This window comes from Danio aesculapii, chromosome 3, assembly GCF_903798145.1.
Source record: "Danio aesculapii chromosome 3, fDanAes4.1, whole genome shotgun sequence".
NCBI classification, from domain to species: Eukaryota; Metazoa; Chordata; class Actinopteri; order Cypriniformes; family Danionidae; genus Danio; species Danio aesculapii.
Genome location: NC_079437.1, coordinates 33,122,151 through 33,146,653, shown reverse-complemented (window position 1 = coordinate 33,146,653; position 24,503 = coordinate 33,122,151). Strand labels below are relative to the sequence as shown.

Below are 24,503 nucleotides of genomic sequence, written 5' to 3'. Positions count from 1 at the left end.
ATTTTAGCTTACCCAATTCACCTATAGAGCAAGTTTTTGGACTGATGGGGGAAACTGGAGCACACAGAGGAGACCTACGCTAACACAGGGAGAACATGCAAACTCTACACAGAAATGGCAACTGATGCAGCCGAGGCTCGAACCAGCAACCTTCTTGCTGTGAGGTGACATTGCTACCCACTGCTCTACCGCGCCACCCTAGGGAGAGTTTATATTGGTATATTTATTATGAAGTAATAAGATCCAGTAATATTCTGCTTACAGTGGTTCAGAACCACGGACAGCTACCTTGTCAAGGCAACTGGAGGTGCTTTTGTCAAGATTGCTGGTCTTCCCTGACTGACCATAGTGAAAGATTAAACCATAGAGCAAATTTTGTTTGTGTTCATTAACCAGTTCCCTCTTTACTTACAGAACTATATGGAAATTAGCCTACTCAGGCCTGCATGGGGAAGCATATGTTGCATATGTCTTAAGAGGTACTCGGTACACAGCAGTTAAGAGTCCATCCTGACAAAATGTGCTATGACAAAATCATTTGTATAAACAAATGTATACATACAAAGCTTTTGAAAGCTGTGTGACGGAGCGCTCAATGGAATACATTTGGAAAATGACCTATTTTAGCTATTAATGCCATTGCATATTTCACATATCACACACACTGTGTCAGTCCTCTACACTGCCTGTTCAGAGATACACAAGAAACTGTTCTGTCAGCCGCTGTTGATCTGTTGGCTGAAGCCTAGAGGCTGGAGGCTGGTGCTGCTCGAGCTCTTGACCCCGGGCTTTTCCAGACTGACGCTAAACGCATCACATACGGTTGATCACACGCGTGCTGGTGGAGACAGTGAACAGCTTACTGCACAAGATCAAGAGATGAGCACAGATCTGGAGGATATTCTCTCTCATCAGTTCACATGGCTATTTCTTTTACTGCAGATAGCAGGCTGTGGTATTGTGATATTTCTTGATTTATGCTGAGTTTTTAACACTAAGGTTAAAAGGGATATAACTGACTCAGACAACTCGAATGAGAGAAGCTTTCCATTGTACCATGACTGTGCCCAAATGTTAGGGATGAGTGTTTAGGAGGACCAGTACAGTAAATCTTCCTTTGCCTACTGCTTCCTGTGATATCCGATAGGTGGGCACTGTTAAGGTCGCACGGGTCTATTGATTTTTGCCACAAGCAAAACAACTGTGTCCTAAAGCATGGCCTATTGCTGTTGAAGCAACACTCACTCTCAGCTCGCTATACCTTCATGGCGATAAATGATCTGCACTGTAACAAATGGGCACGCTTCAGTAAATAGCTATTAATTGGTTACTACATTTCATTATGTTGTAGTTTAAACCATTTACTGTACTAAAAATGCACGCCTATGTTTTAATGCAAGTCAACAGTAGGCACACTTATGCTCAAGAATTTTAAATTAATTAACTACATTCCCTGTTTAGGGCGGCGTGGTCATGGAGTGGGTAGCACTGTCACCTCACAGCAAGAAGGTCACTGGTTCGAGCCTCGGCTGGGGCAGTTGGCATTTCTGTGTGGAGTTTGCATGTTCTCCCCGTGTTCGAGTGGGTTTCCTCCTGGTGCTCTGGTTTCAACAAATCCAAAGACTAAGCTACATTTTCCTTAGTGTATGTGTGTATTGGTGTTTCCCAGTACTGGGTTGCAGCTGGAAGGGCATCCGCTGTGTAAAACATATGCTGGATAAGTTTGTGGTTCCTTCTGCTGTGGGACTAAGCTGGAAAGAAAATGAATGAATGAATTCCCTGTTTAGTAGTAAAGTCAGTATAAGTTTTTACAGATTTATCCATAATTATTTGAATGTTGCATTGCTCCTGTGCTTAATTATTGGTATGATTGTTGTAGTGTAATGTCCTGTGTTTGTTTTGTGTGTGTGTTCTCTATGTGTGTCTTTATGTATTGGCTTTCTAATGGGCTAAACTGTGATATTATTGGTAACACTTTACAATTAGGTTGTATTAGTTAATGTTAGTTAATTTATTTAATAACATACAAGCAATGAACAACACATTTATTACAGTATTAAACTTTGTTAGCGTAGGTTAATGGAAGTTGGAAAGTGAACGTTTTTCATTGTTCATGTTAACCAACAGTGCTTTAACAAACGTTACCTAGCATGAATTTGTATTTTAATAATGCTTTAGTAAATGTTAAACTATGATAAAAGATGTACACATGTTGTCATTATGGGTTTATGTTAGTTAATACATAAACATCAATTAATTAAATCTTATTGACAGTCTATATTAGCAATACAGTGATATATTAGCATTATAATATATAGTCATATAGCAGGCAGCAGTTTGAACACATCAAAAATCACCTAAATTCCATTCCACATGCCTGTAAGACTGTATTTTTGCTATATTGTCTGTAAGTCATGTACATTTCACAGCTGCCATTTTTAAAGAATTTTTTTATTTTTATTTTTTGCTCTCTCGTGTGTCAGAGGGTGGGTGCATGGGTTGGTGAAGAGGGAGAGTTGTCAGTTGTACTGATGGGAAATCTCCGTCTATTAATTCTGAAATGTCTGCGTCTAAGAATAGCCTGTCGCTCCTCGCCCTGCGTGCCCTCGCAAAGCGGAGCCGTTCCCAAGAGACGCACGTTTGAATGCGCATCTGTATCTCCCAGCGCTCGCCTCCCGACCACTGGCACAAACAGTCCTTAACCTGACAACGCTGTCACTTTTGTTACGTCCCGTTATCTCGAAAAGCGCACGAGCCCTCTGTCGTATAAGCAAGCGTGCGGCGTATTTTCATGCGGTAAAGGCAGGTGAGGCGAGGCTGAGAACACATTGAGTAGTGGCTGAAGGTAGCGGCACTGGATGGGTAAATTAGTCGTCGGGGTGCGTGTGCGTGCGTCATGTGCTACAAGAACTGGCCAGAGTGCTGAAATGATCAGTGGCTCATTATAGCATAGCTCGCCAGCTGATCGGAGCTAACTGTTTCGTTTGGCTTGCGTTTCACTAGCTGATATTCCTGCGAGCCCCCACCCCACGTTCGTCCTCAACAGCCTCCTCCCCCTCTTTTTTCCTCAGGGGCGCTTGACGGAGAGTAACGAGGCTAACAGACAGCTCAACATTGGCAGAAATAAGGAATAGAGGGATCCGAGTGTTCTTACGATCGGATTGCCCTCACTCGGAGAAGATGAGAAGATCGCACGCGGCCCAGAGTCCAATGCAGGGGAGCGAGAGCGACTATGGGAACCCGGAGATGTCGCCAATGTCCCCGCGCGATTGATGCTTCTGCTTTCTGTCACTGTGCGTCCCTTCATTGGATTTTATGACGCTTGGATTGGTTCTTTTTGCACTGAGATGTCAGTAATGGCTCTGGCGAAAAGGATGACACCTTGCCAGTAAGCACAGAAAAAAATCAGTCGATACTTGTGATGATCTATTTTTGCATTCGAATAAATTACCTGTGTGGTAAAAAGGAAGAAAACAGAATTAACATCGGGTTTCTATCTGTAGCTGAGCCGCAAATACATGCGAGTAAACGTGAGCGCGAGGTGACCGAAGGCAGATTATAGCTACACCGTGCCAAATATTGCGGATGTTGCGAAATAAATAAATAATATTTTTTTTAAATCGTGTTTTTTTCTTCTGATTTAAATAGATGTTGACACTACACTCATCGGAATGTACAGTTAAACGGAACTCAAATGATTGATTTAAATTGTTTAATTTTTGCTCACTTGGTTATCACACCTAGATCGTACAAATGATTGTAGCTATGATCATTACAACCTGATTTTTCAAGGAAAAGCACAGGAGAGAGACAGTTCTAGAAAAAACAAGGATGGAGGCACAGAAAACGAGAGATTTACTCAAGAACTGCACGGCAGTGGAAATATGTTGATTTTGGACATAAAATGAGGTGATGATGATGGACCATTTTGTGTGTTGAATTGGACAACGAACCTGTGAACTGCCCGTTTTTTATTTTTATTTTTTTGGTTACATTTTGTTTGTCTTTCGTTCGGTTTATTTTTGCTTTTCCTAAAATTGAACCATCAGCTCCTGAAGCCCAACGTCACATTTAAAAGCCATGAAGACAAATGTGTACTCCAGTTATACACGTATTAAGTTTTGAAGCAGATGGGATGTAATGTGGTGTGGTCGCGTTGAATATTCGCCCCTTTTTTTCCTGCTTCGTGAAGACTGGCATTTGGTGTCGATAGAATGGCTCGGTTCGGAGATGAGGTGCCGTCCAGGTATGGCGGAGGACCGGGACACGCTCAAGGGGGCCCCGGCCGCGGCGGCAGCAGGCAGGGCGGCCCGCCGGGGACTCAGCAAAGAATGTACAAGCAGTCAATGGCCCAGCGAGCCAGAACTATGGCCCTGTACAACCCTATACCGGTGCGACAAAACTGCTTTACTGTCAACCGATCTCTGTTTATCTTCAGTGAGGACAACTTCGTGAGAAAATACGCCAAAAAGATCACCGAATGGCCATATCCTTATAAACTCACTTAGTGAGTAGCCTAACCCTGGGGCCTCCAGTTGCAGGTATCGTGTAATTGAGTGTGGCATATGTAAGGTCATCTGAACATGTCTCAAAACTCGATGAATCACATTACCGCTGGTTTAATGATGGCTGTGTGGGGCATACAAATAAGCGGGGAGCAATGTTTGATCGAAGACATTTCAGTCGAATATTTTCAGCCATTTATTTCTCATTGTATTACGGTGGCAAGACGCACGAAGCCTATTTGTGGTGTGTGTTTGGTGTGTTACGTACGGGCGTGAGGTGAGCTGTGCTGTGTGACGAGAGCGGGCGGCGCTGTGGCTCGCGGAGGCTTGCTGATGTCAGCATGTGCAGTCTCTCAGCTTGGTCTCATTCGAGAGAAAGCGATGGTGAATAGGGGAAGGCGAGGGGAGGGGGAAAGCCACCATTTCCCATATTCTAAGAGCTCCTGGAGAATACGAGATATATATGTACTTGTCTTTTTCACAGTGCACATTTTGAGCCAAACTGTTTTTGTCTGCTGTTATACAAGCACACAGCGGTGCTAAGGTACAGTACAACACGGTTATAATACAATATTGTTTTTACAGAGATCAGTTAATATACAAGTTTCACATAGGTTATATTAGGTAGGCTATACTTAACAAAGAACTTGATTTTCAGGGAAAATTTCATAGTACCCAAACAGAATGTCTCTAGAGAAAAGAAATATATGTGTAATCACATGTTAGAAACGCATGTGAAATATGTGGAACACATATGAATGTGTTTTTCTAACATTTTCATGTGAAACCAACTTAATCATGGGTGACGCAATGGCTCAGTGGCTAGCACTGTTGCCTTACAGCAAGAAGGTCACTGGTTCAAGCCCGCCTGGGTCAGTTGGCATTTCTGTGTGGAGTTTGCATGTTCTCCCCATGTTCGTGTAGGTTTCCTCCTGGTGTTCTTTCCCCCACAGTCCAAGAACATGCGGTATAGGTGAATTTAAATAAACTAAATTGGCTGTAGTGTATGAGTGTATGGATGTTTTTCAGTACTGGGTTGCATCTGAAAGGGCATCTGTTGTGTAAAACATATGCTGGATAAGTTGGTGGTTCGTTTCGCTGTGGCGACCTATGATCAATAAAGGGACAAAGCCGAAGGAAAATGAATGGATGAACCATTGTGATTATGTTTTGATGTGATTTTAACATGTGATTGCAGTATTAAGCAATATGAAGCTGGCTTTTCTTTAAAGAGGTGGATCAGTTTCATGGTTTGTGTCTTTACCATTAAAAAATAAATTTTTATTCTAATGCTACTCTGTCATGTCCAACTAGCTGGCAAGCTAAGGTCAAATCCACTGAATCATGTATTTTATCCTTAATATATTCTGAAGAGGTCATGTTTCAGCCCTAATATTTCACACAAGCTTCCAGTGAAGAGGTTCAGCTTTATTCTTATATTTGATTAGATGGCTCCGTGTAATGGCAGAGCAACCCCAAAGAAACTAGCGTTTTATTTAGACCAATCAAATGCAGGAAAAGAGACTCCAGAAGAGTTGCATTCCTTGCCTTTTCTAATCGACCTTTTAGTATCTGAAATCATTAAATGTGCACAGAACTGCACCCACACACACACTTCTCTGGCAGATCAAAATGCAGTGTCAAAACAGATTTTGTTGACCTTTAACATCGCACTCGAACCTCAACAAAACTCTTTCTATAAGCCTCATTTGTTCTGATTTATCTCATAGAAACATCTAATGAGCCCTTGTGATCCCAAGTCCTTAACCTCTGTCCACAGAAGTATTTTTTAGATGCTCACATTATAGCCACCATTTTAATCATTCTTTAATCATGTCTCTGATTAGAAGTATATGTATTGCAGAGGTACTAAATAGCATGGCATGTAAACGTGGATTAGCTTATGGTTGGTAAATGTTGGATACATTTTTTTTTTCGCAAAGTTAAAGTAACTCTAAAAATACATATGATACAATGATATCTACTGTACACCGTCTCAGTCTATTTGTCTGCAGGCTGCCTTTCTGCACTGTAAATGGAATGTAACCTTATAGCTGCATTTACTAATTTTAGTTTCATTGATGACTTTGAAACCTCAGCCATCTGGAGTGCAGAGAAGTGTACACATTTATCTGAAGATACAAAAATATCAGAAGTCATAGAGCTACTAGTAATCATATTTTAGTACGAGTAATGAATAGCAATAAAGAAGTTTAGTGGATCTTTGAAACTTATAATCAAATCATCAGATCTATTTTCCCATCAAAGAATGACAGATGGAAAATAATGAGAGGTAAATTATATAAAAGACTTTTGTAGAAATAATTGAGTTGGAGAAGGCAGAACGAGTGGACACCAGAGGGAGACAGACTGATGTAAAGACGTTGTCATGAGTCGTGAGCTTTTGCAGTTTTCTTCCATGTGTTGAGGCAGTGATCTACATTCAGTCTGCAGAATTTAAATAATTTACTCTGCTTTTCTTTCCCTGTCTTTCTCTATTCCTCATCCTCCCTCATTTTCAAGCAAACTGTTTGCTTTATGAGTGACCTACACTTTTTCTCAATGGCGATGGAGACCAGCATTAAAAATCGAGATAGTTTTGTGATAGCTGGTGCTGTCATAACCAGCTCTACCATATGTGTTTCAGAGAATCGTGGTGCGGTCTAGATTGTACACACATTTTATGACATATCGACCTTCTGTTTACTTTATCACAAGCATGTCTTTTGCTCTCTCCTGTTTCGAGGTTCCCGTCAGGCTAAAAATAACAGCGGTGAGTGTACTGAAAGAGCAGTTCGCAATGGCATGTTCTCTTTCTCTCCAGCCTTTCTGCCTCCTTGGAGTCAATCCTCTTTTGTATGCATACAGATGGTCTGCAGACATGGCAGGCATCACTGTTTAACCACATTCTCGAATGCCGGTTTGGTGGAGAAATGGAGACTAGTTTTATAGAGGCAGGGTGACTTTAGCTGTAGGTGTGCTAGAGAAGAGGAGGGGCTGCTTCCATACTGTTTAGTTTAACGTCCCAGTGTTATCTGGATAAATATTTTTCTTCTCTTTTCTGTTTGGCAGAACCTGAATTATTATAAGCCACTAATGCAAAGTGGTTGTGGATTATGTGTAATAGGATTGTATTGATATATTCCAGTAGTTCTTGTTTACATTGTTCATGTCTTTTTAATATATTCTATATGATGGGTTTTCATATTTAAGCATTTGTACAGTTGTTTTGATACAGCTGCCAACTGATGGAGAGAATTAACCTGAAAATTTATCCTCAGCCCATCCAAAATATAGGTGACTTTTTATTATTTGTTTTTTAGTAGAATATAAAAACATTAGGTTGAAACTGTGGTCTCTGGTGATTCATGTAGTGCAAGTCAAGGCACTATGAGAGTCTAATATTATTTACATCATTATGTGACATAGAGCATCTCTTTAGCATGCTCAGGATTTTTCGCAGAGATTGTGAATTAATGCTAGTAATGTTGTAAATAATGTTAAGTTTATTGCACATACTGTAGCACCTCTTCATAACGGTGCAATTTATCATCAGGAGTGACGGGTATTCATTTTGTTTACCTTGTATGCGTTTTTTTTAAATGTCAAAGTTCTGGTAGCCATTGACTTGCATTTTATTAAACAATAATGACGACAGTTTCATCTAACAATCTTCTATGTAGATCCTTTTCACATTTTCAGGCTTCTCAGCAGCGGAAGTGGTCATAGTCAGGAAAACTTAGAGTGCAGTGAATGGAGGAGTACAACAAATATTTTTTTCACAATCATATTTGCGGAAATAATAAAAGTAAAAGGCCACGATAGTGTTATCAAGACTTTCAGAAAAAGGGAAAAAATAGTGTGAGACTGATGACGACAGCCAGAGGAGAGAATAACGTCAAAATTAGTCTCAGCCCCTTAGACGCTGCATTAGAAACACCTCGCATAAGCGGTAATTAGTTTTTTGTAATTTGATGCAAAGATGATTTAATACATTCATAAATGCACATAAATGTTCATACGGAAAAAAAAAAAATCTAAATATTAAAAACTTTCAAGGATTTAAGATTATGATGACTGTTAAACATGTCGTAACAGTCTTGTGAAAAGAGTCCAGTGTTTTATTGAAGGGAAAAAAAAGCTTTGGGGTTCCCAACATACGACTTGTGCTTTTTTTGTGGTTTTTCATTTATGTGGACATCTGGATATAGAAAATGCTTTGTTTTTCTTTTTTTAATGTCTTATAAATGTCTTGAATAACAAAGTGACAGGGAGAAAGGCTGTCTGCTTGTGTGTAAATTGTATAGGATGGAGGCATAGTTAGATGCACATCTAAAGACAGACATATTACACGGCTACAGCAAGTGTTGGGTAAAATTGAAACCATTTCATATTATGTATTTGAAATGATCCACATCATTGATTGAATCATTAATTAAGGCCTTTCTGGACACTTCAGCTCTTTTCCCTTGGTTCACAGCGTTACAACATGTTCCTCTCTGTCTCAACAGTGTGTATGATGGGAGATGATAAGATTGTCTCTTCCTCTTACATACTCTCTTCCATTTGGGCAGCAGGGAGTTAAATGTGTCATCCTAGATTCATTCACACAACTGTCACTGTCTGTCTCTGCCACTCACTTCGTTTCCTTTCCCCTCTGTCCCTCACTCTGTTTATAGACATGATTGTAAAAGAGGGAAACATTAGATTGGTAAAAAGTATGTTTGAAGAGAACTAATGTTGCACATTCATCCGACAGATTTGGTAATGGCGCCAAACTTACTTTGAAAAAATACGAAGAGGTGTTGTCAGGTAATATTGATATGGCGATGATATTCATGCAATTTATTTTTGCTTTGGAACATACTTTCATACAAAATATTTTCTGGTAGATTTTGGTGCATATTGATGTGTTATAGAGACAGTATATCAAAATTATTGACAAAATGATTAGTCCTCCTATGACATTTTAATTAGTTTTTTTTTTATTTTTACCAAGTGATGTTTCACTGGATTTTACAGTGTTTCTTGTTAATGTTTTGTTTTAATTCTGGGGAACGTTTGGCTGGAATGAAAGCAATTCTTACAGCCCCTTTAAGAATTATTTCTACTGAGTACAGAACAAACCACTGCTGCTCTGTGATTTGCCTAATTAACTTAACTTTAGTTAACCTTATTATCTAATTTATTTAGAACTAATTTCACTGGAGGGTTGATAATTTTGCCTTCAACTGGTTCTTTATTTGTGTTTGGCGGCTAAAAAAATAATCATTGTAGGTAGTGCGGTCGCCTCACAGCAAGAAGGTCGCTGGTTTGAGCCTCGGCTGGGTCAGTTGGCGTTTCTGTGTGGAGTCTGCATGTTCTCCCTGCGTTAGTGTGGGTTTCCTCCGGGTGGTCCGGTTTCCCCCACAGTCGAACGACATGTGGTACAGGTAAATTGGGTAGGCTAAATTGTCCGTAGTGTATGAGTGTGTATGGATGTTTCCCAGACATGGGTTGCAGCTGGAAGGGCATCCGCTGCGTAAAACGTGCTGGATAAGTTGGTTCATTCCGCTGTGGCGACCCCGGATTAATAAAGGGACTAAGCTGAAAAGAGAATGAATGACAGGAATAAATTGATGTGGACCACTGCTGCATTAAATTACTCATATGTCAGTTTTTAATGTACTGTGTTTCTAACCTAAAGGGGAACACGTGTGGTGAGGTGCATGTCATGGAAAAACATTTCTGGAAATGAATATGTCTGCATGTGAAGTCTTAAATGGCATTCAAGTCACATTTTGGCATGAGACCTTTTGTTTGCCAATTATAAGAGCACCAGTCTTCTTGTTTCATCAAAGCAACGCATGTATATGTGCATGTTTGTGTTTGCCTTCCAGGCCTAATCTGGTGGTTTCATACCTCCTAATGTCTGGGTCTAAATGAGTGTAGTCATCCGGAATGTTGCAGCCCCACACTGCTCAGCTGCTGCAGACGAGGCTACAAAACCCAGTCATTAACAAACTCACAATGTGTTCACAAGGCTTTAGTCTAGAGAAATCAGGATCTTTTAACCTTTACCTGCTCTCCCAGTAGAGTGATCAGTTTCAAAAAAAGATGGAAAAACAGTTTAAAAGTATCATAAAAGGTTTATTTTATTAAAAAATATGTTTTTGAATACTTTCTTTTAAAAAGTTTAGTTCACCCAAAATACACGATTAAGCTTCTGTGACCATTTTTGAAGTATTATTTGCCAATCAATGTTTATATGGAAATAATAGCCTAAATTATATCTGTATATGATAAAAAAAAACTGATATGGAAGTTTTGGCTGATGCAGATAACTCAATGTGAACAGAATAAAATTAAATATACAATAAAATGGTAAAATATATATTTTTTCAGAGCCTGATTATAAAAACAATACGATGAAATACTGTGGACATTAGATTTATTTAAAACATTTATGTGCAGAAAACAAGGAAACTGCAATGAAACGTCTAGATTTCTGCAATCCTTTCAAAAGGCTATTCTGAAGTCCCCTATTTGTTATGTTAAGAAACTTCCACAAGAACAAATTCCTCAGGGCCAACAGGTCCTAAAGTCAATCTAGTGTTAAAAAAATCTATAATCTTTAGGCCAAGTTATTAAATTCTTTTAGAACCAATATTGAAAATAAATCTAAAGAGTGAAGACACTCTGGAGTACTTTTTTTTTTTTTTTTTAAGTTTTAATAGATTTGTGTTTGTTGAGCATCAGTTAAGACGACATTAGCACCTGTCAGCTTTAATTGTGGGGAAAACTGGATAATTTTGAGCTTTTTACAGTTAATCTTTCATCTTCCAAGTTTAAAATATTTTTTGGGGTGGGATCAAAATCGGTGACGAAGCGCGAATCTTCTAGTGAAGTGATGACGCATTGGTTTCTTATTATTATTCATAGCAGAGTTTTCTTATCCTATGAGAAGACCCTGCTTCTTAATTATTCATGAGAGCATGTACTTTCCAAAGGCAAGGCAGACCTGCCAAGCTGTGAGACCCAATCACTGAGTGAGACTGTGTCTGCGCACGGCACGGGTCGTACTGTATGTGTTTGTTCCCGTGATCCACAGGGTTTGTTGCCTGTTTTTTCCTGCGATTCTGTCAGGCCCGATACAGCGAAGCTGTTGGTTTGCAGCAAGCATTTTTGTCGGGTGAGCTGTATGAGAATTATAGAATGGCAGACTTTTATTAGTTGAGTTTACCATTCAGACACATCACCTATATCCATGTTGCTGTGTTCGCCATATGTTTAAAATCCTCCAGATTACTGGTAGGGTTAATGGTTAAAATAGACAGGGCAAGAGACCTGCTGCACTGCTGCACTGCTATCCACTGTGTCTGCATTCAGACCCAGGCATTCAGGTGGAGAGAAGCCCTCCTTATTTATCATGTTTATATAAACATGATTATCTTTATGATGATATAAAAAAAAGTGGTTACGTGTATATGAAATTACGAGTAACAAATGTGGCAGGACATTAAATTAATTAGAGTTTATTTCTTTGCATTTTAACTTGATAAGCTATAAAATCATGGGTCTCCTCACGGTTTGTGTCTCATTTTGTGAGCCTACTGACAGTTGTTAACTCCCCTCTTTTTCCCCTGCTCTGCTCTGCCGGCCACGCCCACGCCCACTCCTTCCTCTGCTCGCAGAGCTCCACGTCCATATCGAAGCTTTTTTTGAACCTTGTCTTGAACCGAAAAAGGGGGGTTTCATGGCCATTTAAAAATAAGCATGCATCAGCCTTTACCAGTATATAGTATAGCTGATTGAGCATCATTACTTTAAAGCAGTCATATCTCCTTAGCGGACTTGGACTACACAACTTGTTTCATATTGTATGGATTTATTTTTGCGATCTTTTCAGAAATGTTTTGAGGAATCAATGTTTTGAAGAGACTTTCAGTAAAGGGAGTAACATCTCTCAAAATATTACAAACAATATTTGTATTTGTCCTCTGAAGAAAAGTAACCGATCACAGAAATTTCCCTTTAATGACAAGTCTCCCTTTTTCTGTTCTGACTGTCCTTGTGCAATGTAGCAGAGTTTGTAGTGAAATGTTGTACTGGCGTTGTTAGCATCTTAGGCTAGCATTGCACTTCTACCCGCTCATGTTTTTCCTCTTTCTCTTTGGTTTTGTATCTTGTGTTCTAGTAGTGAATTATTCATTTCTGTGGCTGGGTGGTATGTGTGCGTATGTGTGTGTGTGTGATGCTGACTTGGGAGAAATCTATTTTGGGTGCCGAGTGAGGAAAAAAGATGTGGTGGCTTGAATTTTCATGCTGGTGCTCAAGTCACGTGCTGCTACTGCTAATGCTGTTGCCGCTGCCACACACCTTTACTTATCTGCTACATTTTGTCCACCAGATACTCCCACAAACACATTTACAACAACACCAACGTCCGTAATGCTGCTGATTTGTCATGACTAGCACTTGCAAAGACATACTTGGTAGAAATAGTCTCTGCTTGGCACTTTGTTTGTCAAATTGTAGTAAAATGTGTTTGATGCTTTTAAAATTTAATTCATTCCTGATTCCAATCTTTAGTGTCACTTGAGTCATTAAAAATCATTACACTGTGCAGCTCTAGAGGCATTTCTTGCTATTAATAGTGATTATATACACAAATAGTATATAAATAGTTAAAAAAATAAAAACACAAATAGCTATAAATATGTATTTTTGGTGGAAATTGTGATATCATTCATCAGGGGCGATTTTAGCATTTTCATTATAGGGGGGCTCAGCTCCTTGTAAGGTAAAAATTGATATATAATTTCTATATAAGGTAAAAATTTATATATATATATATATATATATATATATATATATATATATATATATATATATATATATATATATATATATATATATATATATATATATATATATATATATATATATATTTATTTATTTATTTATTTATGTATTTATGTATTTATTTATTTATTTTTATTTTTTTTTACCTTATATAGAAATTCTATAGAAAGCCTAATATTACATTTATAAGTAGTAATAAAAATGTTTGTTTAATATGGTAGGGTTGTATAGTATTCCACTGTATTACATAGTCAGGCACAGCCATCTGAGTTCTGAGTAAGCCAAATAGGCTTAACCCACCTCTTTACTGTAGAAAAAATCACTTTCTATATTCAAGTGCATGTTTTGTTTCCATGTATTAAATAAATAAACTGCCACTTTTCTAATTAAATGGCATACATATGAATAAATATATATTTTTAAACTTACAGGCTAAATCACATATTTCACGATCTGAATGATAATAATAAATTAGTATTTTTTAAAATATTAGACAACACTTGATGTTTCTATCTCTGTCAGTGACTCAGTGACAGTTAAAACGAGTACATTCTCTAAATGATTCTGTCACTGTGTTTAATCCTTTCTGTGCAAGACTGTACAGTAATGCCAAACGAACTGTAAAGTGTTTAATATTAGTAGTTCATTTTGAAATAAAAATAGGAAAATGTTAAGAGTTACATTTTTCGCTGGAGGAAACTGTTGAGGTGAACGCCGAGAAACACGACTGCTCAATGACATTGGGATACAGATGATACAAGGTTATCTATATCAAAAAATGCAAATAAGCAGATATTATAACAATTTATCAATAAACACACACCTCGTTCTCTCGCTGTCCACGGCTGTGGTTTGCTGATCAAATAAAAAACAAAAGACGGGGAGGAGCTGAATTCTACCACCGTTTTCATATGAAATTTAAAGGGGACTGAGGCGATAACTGAGTGTACAGTTTATGAGCTAATAGCAAAAGTTTTGGGGGCGCTGAGTAGAAATATAGGGGTTACAGCTCCCCTAAAATAGGCCTAGCAACGCCCATGTTATTCATAATGTTTTAGAATTCTTTCAGTGGAAACAAGTAAAACAACCAAATTGAAATATAAATATTTAGTAATATTATAGATGTTTTTACTTTCACTTTTGATCAATTTGATATATTATTGCTAAATAAAAATATTACAAATCTTACTGACCCCCAAATGTTAAACAATGTAATTAGGAACAAAAACAGAAATGAAAAAAAATAAATAGACCACAGGGAATATACACTTTGAATAAGCTCCCAATGCAAAAATTAATATATTTGAGAGATCATAAAGAGGCTGATACAGGAATTAAAGGGAAAAGCATTTCATAATACTTCTTATAAAGCTAATAAGCTTACTGCACTCTTCAGCCATGCGTTTATACTGCTTAAACACATGCACATAAATGGTATCAATGCTAATCCTGTCCTAAATGACTGATTTCTGAGCGCTAGGGGTATATAAAGGGCAAATGAGCGATTTAATGTGAGGGGAAGAGATGGAGAGAGTGTTAGCGCTTGTAACTACAGGCCTGCATAGCTGCATTAAGAGAGGGAAAAGTGCCGCTGTTTCTAGTTAATAAATTATTCAGGCTCCAGCTCCAGAATGCAAGAGATAGAATTAGAAAAGCAAACAGCCTGGGACCTTACAGCCAGATGAGGAAATCAATACATATTTACATTTCACTGGCTGGGCTTCTCGGGTCGCTCCGTCGTCTACTACCTCTAATTACCTCACCACTCATTCTCATAGACACACACACACATATAAATACACTTACTGACTGACTTACATCCCACCGAATTACTCCGAGTTACTGTATCAGTGGATTAGCATGCAGTGTAACTGTGTCCGTTTGATTGCTTCAACTCGTTGGGCTTCTGTGCATACCAAGTTCTGATATGTCTAGTCAGCCATTTTGTTACCGCCGCTTGTATAGGATTTTGTAGATTGCAACTCTTCAATAAAAGCATGGAATGATGAGGAATGCTTGATGAGCCAAATCTGCACTGATTGCAAGGCAACATCTCTGCAGTTCTGCCATTATTATTGGCTTCTGAAATGATTGTTCAAGTCAGCATGAAATAAAAATGCACCAGTTTATGCATGTTATTGATTTTTATTGTGAGCGATTCAAATGCTACACTGCATAATACACACTGATTCCTGAATTTATTTTTGATATGTCAACCAAAAGAGCCAATATGTATTCTGGAAGTAAGTGTAAATAAATCTCAATGAAATATCATACAGGCAGGAATATTGTTCCTACAGCTTCATAAACCGTTTATTCATTGCATTATTCCATAGTCATCTCCAAATTTAGAGCTACACTTGCATTTATGTCAAGAAACTCCTCTTTTGCTTCATTTCTAGGGCAAAATAAATAGCTGTTTTTATGCCTTGGCAAAATGTGGATAAATGTCATTACACTAAAGACATTTCACAACTCCCTGAGATAAGGAAATGAAACACTGACACTCTACTACTATTGCAGTGTTTTGCATGTGGATTAAGTTAAATTGTTGTTAAATACATGTGTTCTGTAGAATACATCTGTAGTTTCATGATGTTTTCAAGAAGCTACACAACCACTTTTAACTCTTTTAAGAGTTAAGGTATTTTAAAGATGCAGTAGGTGATCTGGCAAAATGCTAACTGTTAGCATAATAGCTTTGAAAACACCATCCCTCCCCTGCTGTCCAAAGCCATGCTTCTGAAATTAGATCCATGCTTCCACTAGATCATGTCATTCGCCAGTTAAAATTTTTTTACAGTACTTTATAATACTACAATTCTGAACGAAAAACTATATTATATCTAGCACGTTTTCAGTTGTGTAGCAAGCAAAGCTTGTCATAATGAGCAATATTTCATGCATGCAAGGATTGCTGGTCTCACTCTCTCACTCGCTTTGTCCTAAAGCAACTACGTCGCTATGCTTAAGGGTTGGCCGGCGAGGTGCAGGAATTACCCTTATTACTAAGCCGTACCTACATGCTATTTCAGAGCGAATATTCAGAGTAGCATGGCAAACAATATAGGGAGCACGTAACTGTCTGTCATTGTTCAAAAATGTGAATATAAGTGAAATAGCACTATTTAATTATGTTTGGTAAATAAAAATCTACATTATCGATGCTGTAAAAGGTCCCTTATCAAATTGAAAATTTCACATAAAGCTTTCGCCAAAAGATTTCAGTTTCACTTTTCTGCATATAACCCACTCATAAAACAACAAAATCTACATAAGCTTTGCGTCAAAGTCCCTTTAAGGCAAGTCATTGCACTTGGCAGCCATCTTTGAAACGCCTCTTGGTCATTCTGTTTGAATGGGGAAACATCAAATTCTCCTAAACTATTTGCTAAGCTTACGATTAAATTTCATATTATCAAACAACAATTACATTAAACAACAGCTGTAAACTGTAAAATGTGTTATGATCATTTAAAACATTTCACTTCTGAGTGCGGCTCATGGCTGCCGTCACTGTGAGAAAAAACACACACATGCAAATCATACCTCCCACATGGCCCTCAAAAGATTGCTCTGTGCAACAAACTGAATGTTGTTTACAACTTTATTAGATGTTATTTACAATGCAGGTTCTGGTCACTGAAGTAGGCATCATTGGCATGCACGCGCGCGTTCTCTGTAGTAAACAGTTCGTGGTCAGCTCACGTGTGATTTCGTGGCCGCGAATACATCATTACATAAAGACAGAAATGACATATTTGGGTGAATTATACCTTATAAATACAGTATGTGACACTTTTAATGCCATTTGGAGGTGTCCATGTTGCTGTGAAGACTTGTGCGACCGCCTTTATGCTTCTCTCCTGACATTGAAAATATAATTGGCTGACTTGCAGAAAAGCTGAATTAAGATCGCGTGTAGGGTCCAATCGAGATCGTGATCTTTTTTCGATTAATCATGCAGCCCTACCTCCAACATCTACAATCAGCCAAAATGTCTAACTTTCAAGCACTGCTTCATTCCCATCTGTTTATTCATAATGTTATTCAATCCTAGAATGTATCCGGAATTGTTTTTCCCTACTATATTTTAGGTTAAAAATGAAGACAAGATACATCAAATTTCAAAAAGTAGGCCAAAAGTACCATGGTGACTACATGCCAACTGTAATTTATCCAGATTACATTCATATGACATACATTCATAGAATGCTTTTTTTCATTGGTGGTTGTGCTTAATCAGTATCAGGACTAAACAATAGTTCAAAATAGAATGTATGGCGTTAAATGAAAAGAGGCTGATCTGAATGTTAGTTTGGAGGTAATTATAAAGTAAAATGGCTGGCCTAATACAATCCTCAGGCAGTTTTTATCATTTTTTTTTGCACAGATGTTTGTATATGATCTCTAATGCCCCAATGACAAACATACAATTTATAAAAACTGTCAGTTTTCATATGAATGAAATTGCAGCAATACTTACAAATTAGCAGTTAGATGATATAATAAATGAGTTACTTTGTTCCTGTGAGATACATTTAGACAGGATTCAGTTGAACTAAATGGTTGGAGAAGCCTGTCATAGATTATTATAGAGCAGCATGCCTCTCCTCCCAAAATCAATTTCAATTAAAAATGAGGTCAAGAAACATCAAAACAGATGAATCATTCAGAAAAAAAAAGAAAATCAGTTATGTGCATTTTAAAAGGAGCCCTCTTTTTACGTGAACTAGCAACTTCAGTTTAAAACACTTTTAAAACTGTTGAAAGCTCAAAACCAGTGTTTCTCTTTTTTATTGCCTCTCTGTGTTTGTCTTCCACCCACATCTGCATCTTTCCGTCTTTTGGTCCCATTGCAGATGATATTCTTTTCCTTCACTCAGTCGTCTTGTCTGAACTTGTCTCTCCATCTCTCTCCATCCATCTCTCAGTGGAGCGGTGTGTCAGGCGGCTGTGCTGACGATGCAGACTGCACTTGGCTGAATGGAGATGGGCTGATGGAGGGAGATGATGAATGCACAGGTTCAGTGGGAGAGGTAGAGTGAGGGAACAGCCGACTGAAGGGACAGGAAGAGGTAGAGAGAAGAAGGGATGGAGAATGAGAGATTGACGTGATGCATGGTGTGCAGGGAGAGTGTGAGAACAACAGTTTTGGAGGGAGAAGATGAATGCCGGACTTTTGAAGGACACTTGACACGCACATACTATTTGTGTGTACAGCACCATTCGAAAGTTTGAGGTTGATTAAAAAAAAGTAGTTTCTTACATTTGCTGAAGAAGTAGTTTTTTTCTTCTTTAAAATATGGCAAAAATTATATGTATTATGTAATTACTTTGAAAAAAATAACAGTTTTCAGGGTATCCGCAGGGTCTTAAAAAGTCTTAAATCTCAAAAGCTTAATTTTGAGTTGTAGGTCTTAAATCTTTTTTTAACAGGTTTTAATTTTCCTTTGTTCATCTATACCATTCTGGCTATTAACACCCGTACAATCACCAACAATCCCAATCTCAATAAAACTTTTTATTTAAAAATAACATTTAATTACTTTCCTTATAGTAACATTTGTTTAAATGTTCTTCATTTATTTACTGCTGAGTATACTGACCTGACCTATTGTTTTTTATTAATAAATTATTATTATTGTATTATTAAATGTATTCAATTATAATCATTTTAAGATGGGGCAAGTGAAAATCTTTTCCAACTGGGATATAAAAAATCCTTAGCATTTAGCCCTGTATAAGTCTAAAATTTCATTTATATTAGTTTTTTTATGTAGTATATTACAGCTAAATGTTCAGCAGTACTTCAGTAAACAGTGTTCAGTGTTACAGTACATGATCCTTCATAAATCATTAAAATATGCTGATCTGATGCTCAAAAAACATTTAGTGCTGTTAAAAATGTTGAAAACAGTTTGCTGTTTATTTTTGTGGAATTTGTGAAGTATTTTTATTAAAAAACTACAACAGACACTTCTATAAACTTTATAGAACTATTGAAACATCATTTAACCAACCCAGTATTGATAATAAAATAAAAAGTAGGTTAAGAGTAAAACTAGGTAATAATGACTTCAAACAATTGAATAACAGACAGTATACCATGAAATGAAATATTACCTAATTGAAAATGTTATATTTATAACAGGCATTTGTCATTGCTTCATTCCTTGATTTAATTTTTCCCTGCTTCTGCAGACTTTGCTGAAAATGAGCCATTAGGAAGCAGTAGAATGACTTACTATGTTAAGACCCTTGCATGGTGTGATTTTTCAGTCATGACCTCCTGTACCAGCCTTGAGCCCCTCTCTACTAACAGAAATGACCTCTCATAGCATCCAGATAGCATTCGCAAGCCCAGCATCAGTGACGCTCTATTAACATACTCACAAAAGCAGTGGAAGGGCAGTTTCTCCCTTCTTTTGTCTCTCCCGCTTTCTTTTATCTCAATGGCATTGCTATATATAGTGTTGTGCAGAGGGAGGAAGGTGGCTTCGTAATTAAAGTTTGTTGGCGAAGCACATCATAGCATTGTCTCATATTCATCCTGCCTTTAAATGGGCACCTTTTTTACAATGGGGTCTTCAAAGCACCAAAATACACGCTGCGGCCACATCACACTCAGGCCTCCGGTGCGGGAACAGGATGTCTATTCATTCAATATGCTAGAGACAGAAAGGAAAAGTGCGCCACTTTCCCTTTCATCATACCATCCCGACTGTTGTGTTTAACGCACACACAAACAGTAGTATTAAAATAAGACCCTAGAATGATCGCTCACAACAACACCGATATCATTATGCATGCATGTGGAAAAACACACTTGGAGCAGAGGCTAATTAAAAGGCACTGAGGGTGTTAATGTGTTAAAATGCTGGATAGACAGCAGGCAAGGTATTACAGTCTTTACTGTACAGAGCCTCTAAAAGCTAGCCAGATCTCTCTTTCTCACTCTGATATTTCAGCTTATGTCTCACTAAAATTAATCATTCACTCTTTTTTCTCTCAGTAATGCTTCGTGCTGTTTTACTCATTACAACCTGTTCGTTCAGATGTTTGTTTTTGTTTCTGGAGGTCAAACAGGATGCTGTGTCATGTGGGCTATTAGGGAATAGTGTTGTTTGCCATTCAATACTGAGTTAGGGGTTATTTTTTCATTTCTGAATATGAAGTAGCAAACTATGATGTTGGTTAAAAATTTGTCATGACAAATGTTGAATGTTGGTTTGAGAAAGTCTTGAAATGAGAAGGTTTATGGGCGTAAAATGTATTTATTTTTTTTCAGGGTTGACCAAGATGGAATAAGGCCCTGTGAGTTCTGTAAGGTAATCCAGTCACACAGTAAAAACAAAACTTACTGCATAATACAGAATGTCATGAAACATGCCAAATTTGAATGAACAAATTAAAAGAAAAACTACTAAATCAAGTTAGAGAAGTGTGCTAGTGTTTGTGAATTTTCAGCTTTTAAAAGAAGCCTGAAATTAAAAGTGTCATCAGGACAACTTGTCTCAATAAAAGTTTTTTAAAACTTTAAAAAGGGACTGAAAAGTTGGCTTGTTGTACAGTAAACTATTATTCTTTGTAAAAAAGAATTATAATAATAAGTAATAATAATAGTAATAAGTAATAATAATAATACTAATAACAATAAAGTAATTACAGTGTGAAGAATAATCTCACAGAATCTGAGAAACAGGAATTTATAAATTTAATGAAATAAATGTAATTCATTTAGCAAAATTGTATAAATCTGATTATAAAATGGTACATAATTTAGCATTTATTGCAAAACTTTGATTGAACCATTATAATAGAGTATATGGACATTAGTAATTGGGGAATACAACAGATTATATAGGGTACTATTGGCAGAACACTCCATTAAATGTAACAAAACAAAAGCAAAATTTGAAAATAAGTGAAATATTATTAAAAACTAGTTTATTAATTATACTAATATAACACTTGTGATGAAATAAAAATTACCCTATCTTTTCTGTTCTTCATTCATTCAGTCATAATTTTATCTTGATACAATAAACTTCTTTTTGGCGATGAATCTTACTGCTTCACTGTTGACTGTAATTCACATTACATCACTTAGTTTTTGATTTTCATCACATTATGGAAGAGAGATTCACCACTTCTGTTGCACTGTGACTTGAAAATGTCTGACGTCTTCGTAGGCAGCTCAGTAGGTTTTGGAGCAGTGTTTGTGACAGTCCTGTTATCCATATCATAACCACCCTGAAGTTCTTGTGTACAGTGAGCCAAAGAGGCATGTCACTTTGAATCACACACAGGCTCTAACCTTCTAAGCTCGTGCTGGTTCTCAACACACATTCACGCGTACACAAATTGGCCTGCAGTAAATACGAGCGGCGAGTGATGAGGTCATTTAAAGCATACAGAATCTGCCTGACTCATAAATCCTCATCCTCGGAATGTATTACTTCAGCATGAATACCAGTTTATTCACCATACACTCAACCAGCTGTATGAGGAGATGGCGCGAGAGGCTGTTTGGCCCATGCAGTGTGAGCATGATGCTATGCTTCACTCAAAAAAAAAATCACACTTGCTGTTTGTTCAGACTACTTATTTAAAATGAGTTGAAATAACACAATTCTTGAGTTTTTTTGGGGGGACAACGTAATTGTTTTATGTTCAATCCACTTAAATTTGTAAAAACTGTAAGTTAACTTAATTCCTTCATGTTGTCCCAACACAAATAGCCCAGCAAGCATTTTTTGTTTTTAAAAGATGTCTAATAGATGTCTAATAGACGTCTAAACATAGTCGTCTTGACTAAAACAAGGCTAAATTTGGGCTGTCAGTGAAAATCTAATAGACCTCTAAGAATAGGCCAAAACTAGACTAGTCCTCAAATAAACAGAAATGAATGACTACACATACAAAATCTGTCTATTTGACGACTGGTCTAGTTAGATTTCACTGACAGCCTAAGTTTAGCCTTGTTTTAACCAAGCTACTTTTAGATGTCTATTAGACGTCTATTAAACACAAAAATGTTTGCTGGGGGATTGTGTGAAACCCAGCATTTTTTACTTTGTTGCTTTCTGAAATATTTTCTCAGACATGAAAAATGAGTCTCAGCTGACCTCTGTAAAACCACTACTGCTTTTTACTTTGACCTGTATTTTGCACAAGGGAATTAATGTGAGTTTGCTAAGTAGTCAGGTTAGCACAGTTGTTTGAATGTCTTCCCACTAAGTGAATGATTCTTTACTAATGCCTTAGGAGTCTGAATTGTTGTGTTGCAGTTTACACAACCCTTAAAGAGTGTAAAGGTGTACTCACACTAGAAAAAGTTGGCTTGAACTTAGCCTGGGTGTGATTGTACCAATGGCCCGCACTCGCATTGGATTTTTTACTTTTCAAGCCAGAACATACTTCATCATCGATGCTACTATTTAGAAGAAATCAGGAAGAGAATACTACAGTTTGTGTGTAATTTTGAGTCACTTGGGACGCAATGGTTGATTGACCGCTTTGCAGTTTTTGATGCGCATAAATTTTCAAGTCCCCTTTTGCATGTGTTAGGAGGTTTGCTCAAGGTGGCAGCTAAAGTGCAGTGAGGAATTTGCATCTTTAATAAACTATGGCAGTTGTCATTCACTGCGGTATAAAATTCCATGAATTCCATGAATGATATGTTTCTGAATGAAAGTGAAACTGCTGAACTGCAGTTAAAGTCGAAAAATTAAAAATGAAATTACATGAAACTCCGTGACCCAATAACGTTAATTGATCTACGTGCTATAACATGTAAAACTGAATCATGAAAGGAACATTCAAAAAGCAACTCATGTAAACACCTTAATCATATTATTGTCTTATTCAGATTAAGGCAAATAATTTGATTACTGATGTCCATGTAAACAGTGTCATTGACAAGTAAGGATTAATTTTAAACCCATATGGAACATTCCCTTTAAAGTGACTTTGTGTCTTCAGTTTTGCGCTCAGGCATGCTTTGTGTTCCAAGCCCAACCGAACCGTGCTCTGGCCCACCTCTTCCACTAAGCCATGCCTAGCCAATCGAACTGCACCCAGAGTTATCACACTTGTCAAACGAATTAAGATTTGGGGGTCTAACACACTTGTCCACGATTTGGATAGCCTAGTATGAGTACACCCAAAGATATACATTTATTATACAAATATAGAGAGATTTCTTTAAAAAAAATAAAAAATAGGTAAATGAAAGTTTTATAAAACTCCTATTGCAGAAAACCCTCAGCTATGAAGCTTCCTCTTCCTTTTACTACCAAAACAACATTTTAGATGTTGTGCATTGTGGTTAGTCTGCTAGCCTAACTGTTTGACTGACTGAAGGACTGACTGACTGACCGATCAACTGACCCACCCTCCTCCTTCACTAAACTCAATCAAGAGTGTTTTCAAAAGCACTGATTGACCTGCCCACCCACTTTTCTAACCGACAGTTTCAAAGAGCAATCCAGAAAAAGAAAAGCCCTGTTTTCAGATTTTACCACATTCTCACCCATTTTTTTTACCTGTTTATTTTATTTTTTACCACCCCTTATCATTCGTTTTAAAAAACGAAATGCAGCCATACGTACTTCTGGCTACATAATTCCCGATCTGTAGAAATGTATATAGGGCTATGTTTTCAGAATGAGCCTATGTTGAAAGTAGGTTAATGGAAACATTGGTACTGATTTCTTCACAAACTTTTGGCTTCAGTCTTTTCACAGTTTGACGATGAGCATATTGTTACCCATTGGACCCATATAAATTACACTTGCTTTCCTCACTAATGAACTGGTGAGCAAATCCAGCTGCAACATTGAACCAATTAACCATTGAGATTCCTCACATTATTCTGTTCTCTCATGCTTCTGTGAATGGCCAAATATTTGTGGGACTTAAATGTGTTAGTGACATTGTACAGGTATTCTAGAAATCACAGATTTGGAATTTCACAAGCAAATTTCACAAACTTCTATGGCTGAAAGGCTTGTTCATGTCTTTGGCTTTTATCTGCTGTCAGAGGGTTTCAATCACTTCAGAACAGCTCATCATCTTGCTAAGTCAAAACTGGAAAGTTAGGCTGCTAATTAAATGGGGGTTGTCTAAAAATGTATGAATTTTGCAGCA

The 24,503-nt window shown here is 37.4% G+C and overlaps 1 protein-coding gene across 1 annotated transcript in view; it reads left to right on the top strand.

The window, feature by feature from the left end:
* The first annotated feature begins 3,016 nt into the window (after window positions 1-3,016).
* The window catches only part of cacna1aa (calcium channel, voltage-dependent, P/Q type, alpha 1A subunit, a), a 139,837-nt gene continuing 118,350 nt past the window's right edge, over window positions 3,017-24,503 (top strand). The window contains exon 1 of the mRNA XM_056453760.1: window positions 3,017-4,486. Coding sequence (XP_056309735.1) covers window positions 4,215-4,486 — 272 coding nt within the window. The 5' untranslated portion in view covers window positions 3,017-4,214. The remainder of the gene's footprint in view (window positions 4,487-24,503) is intronic.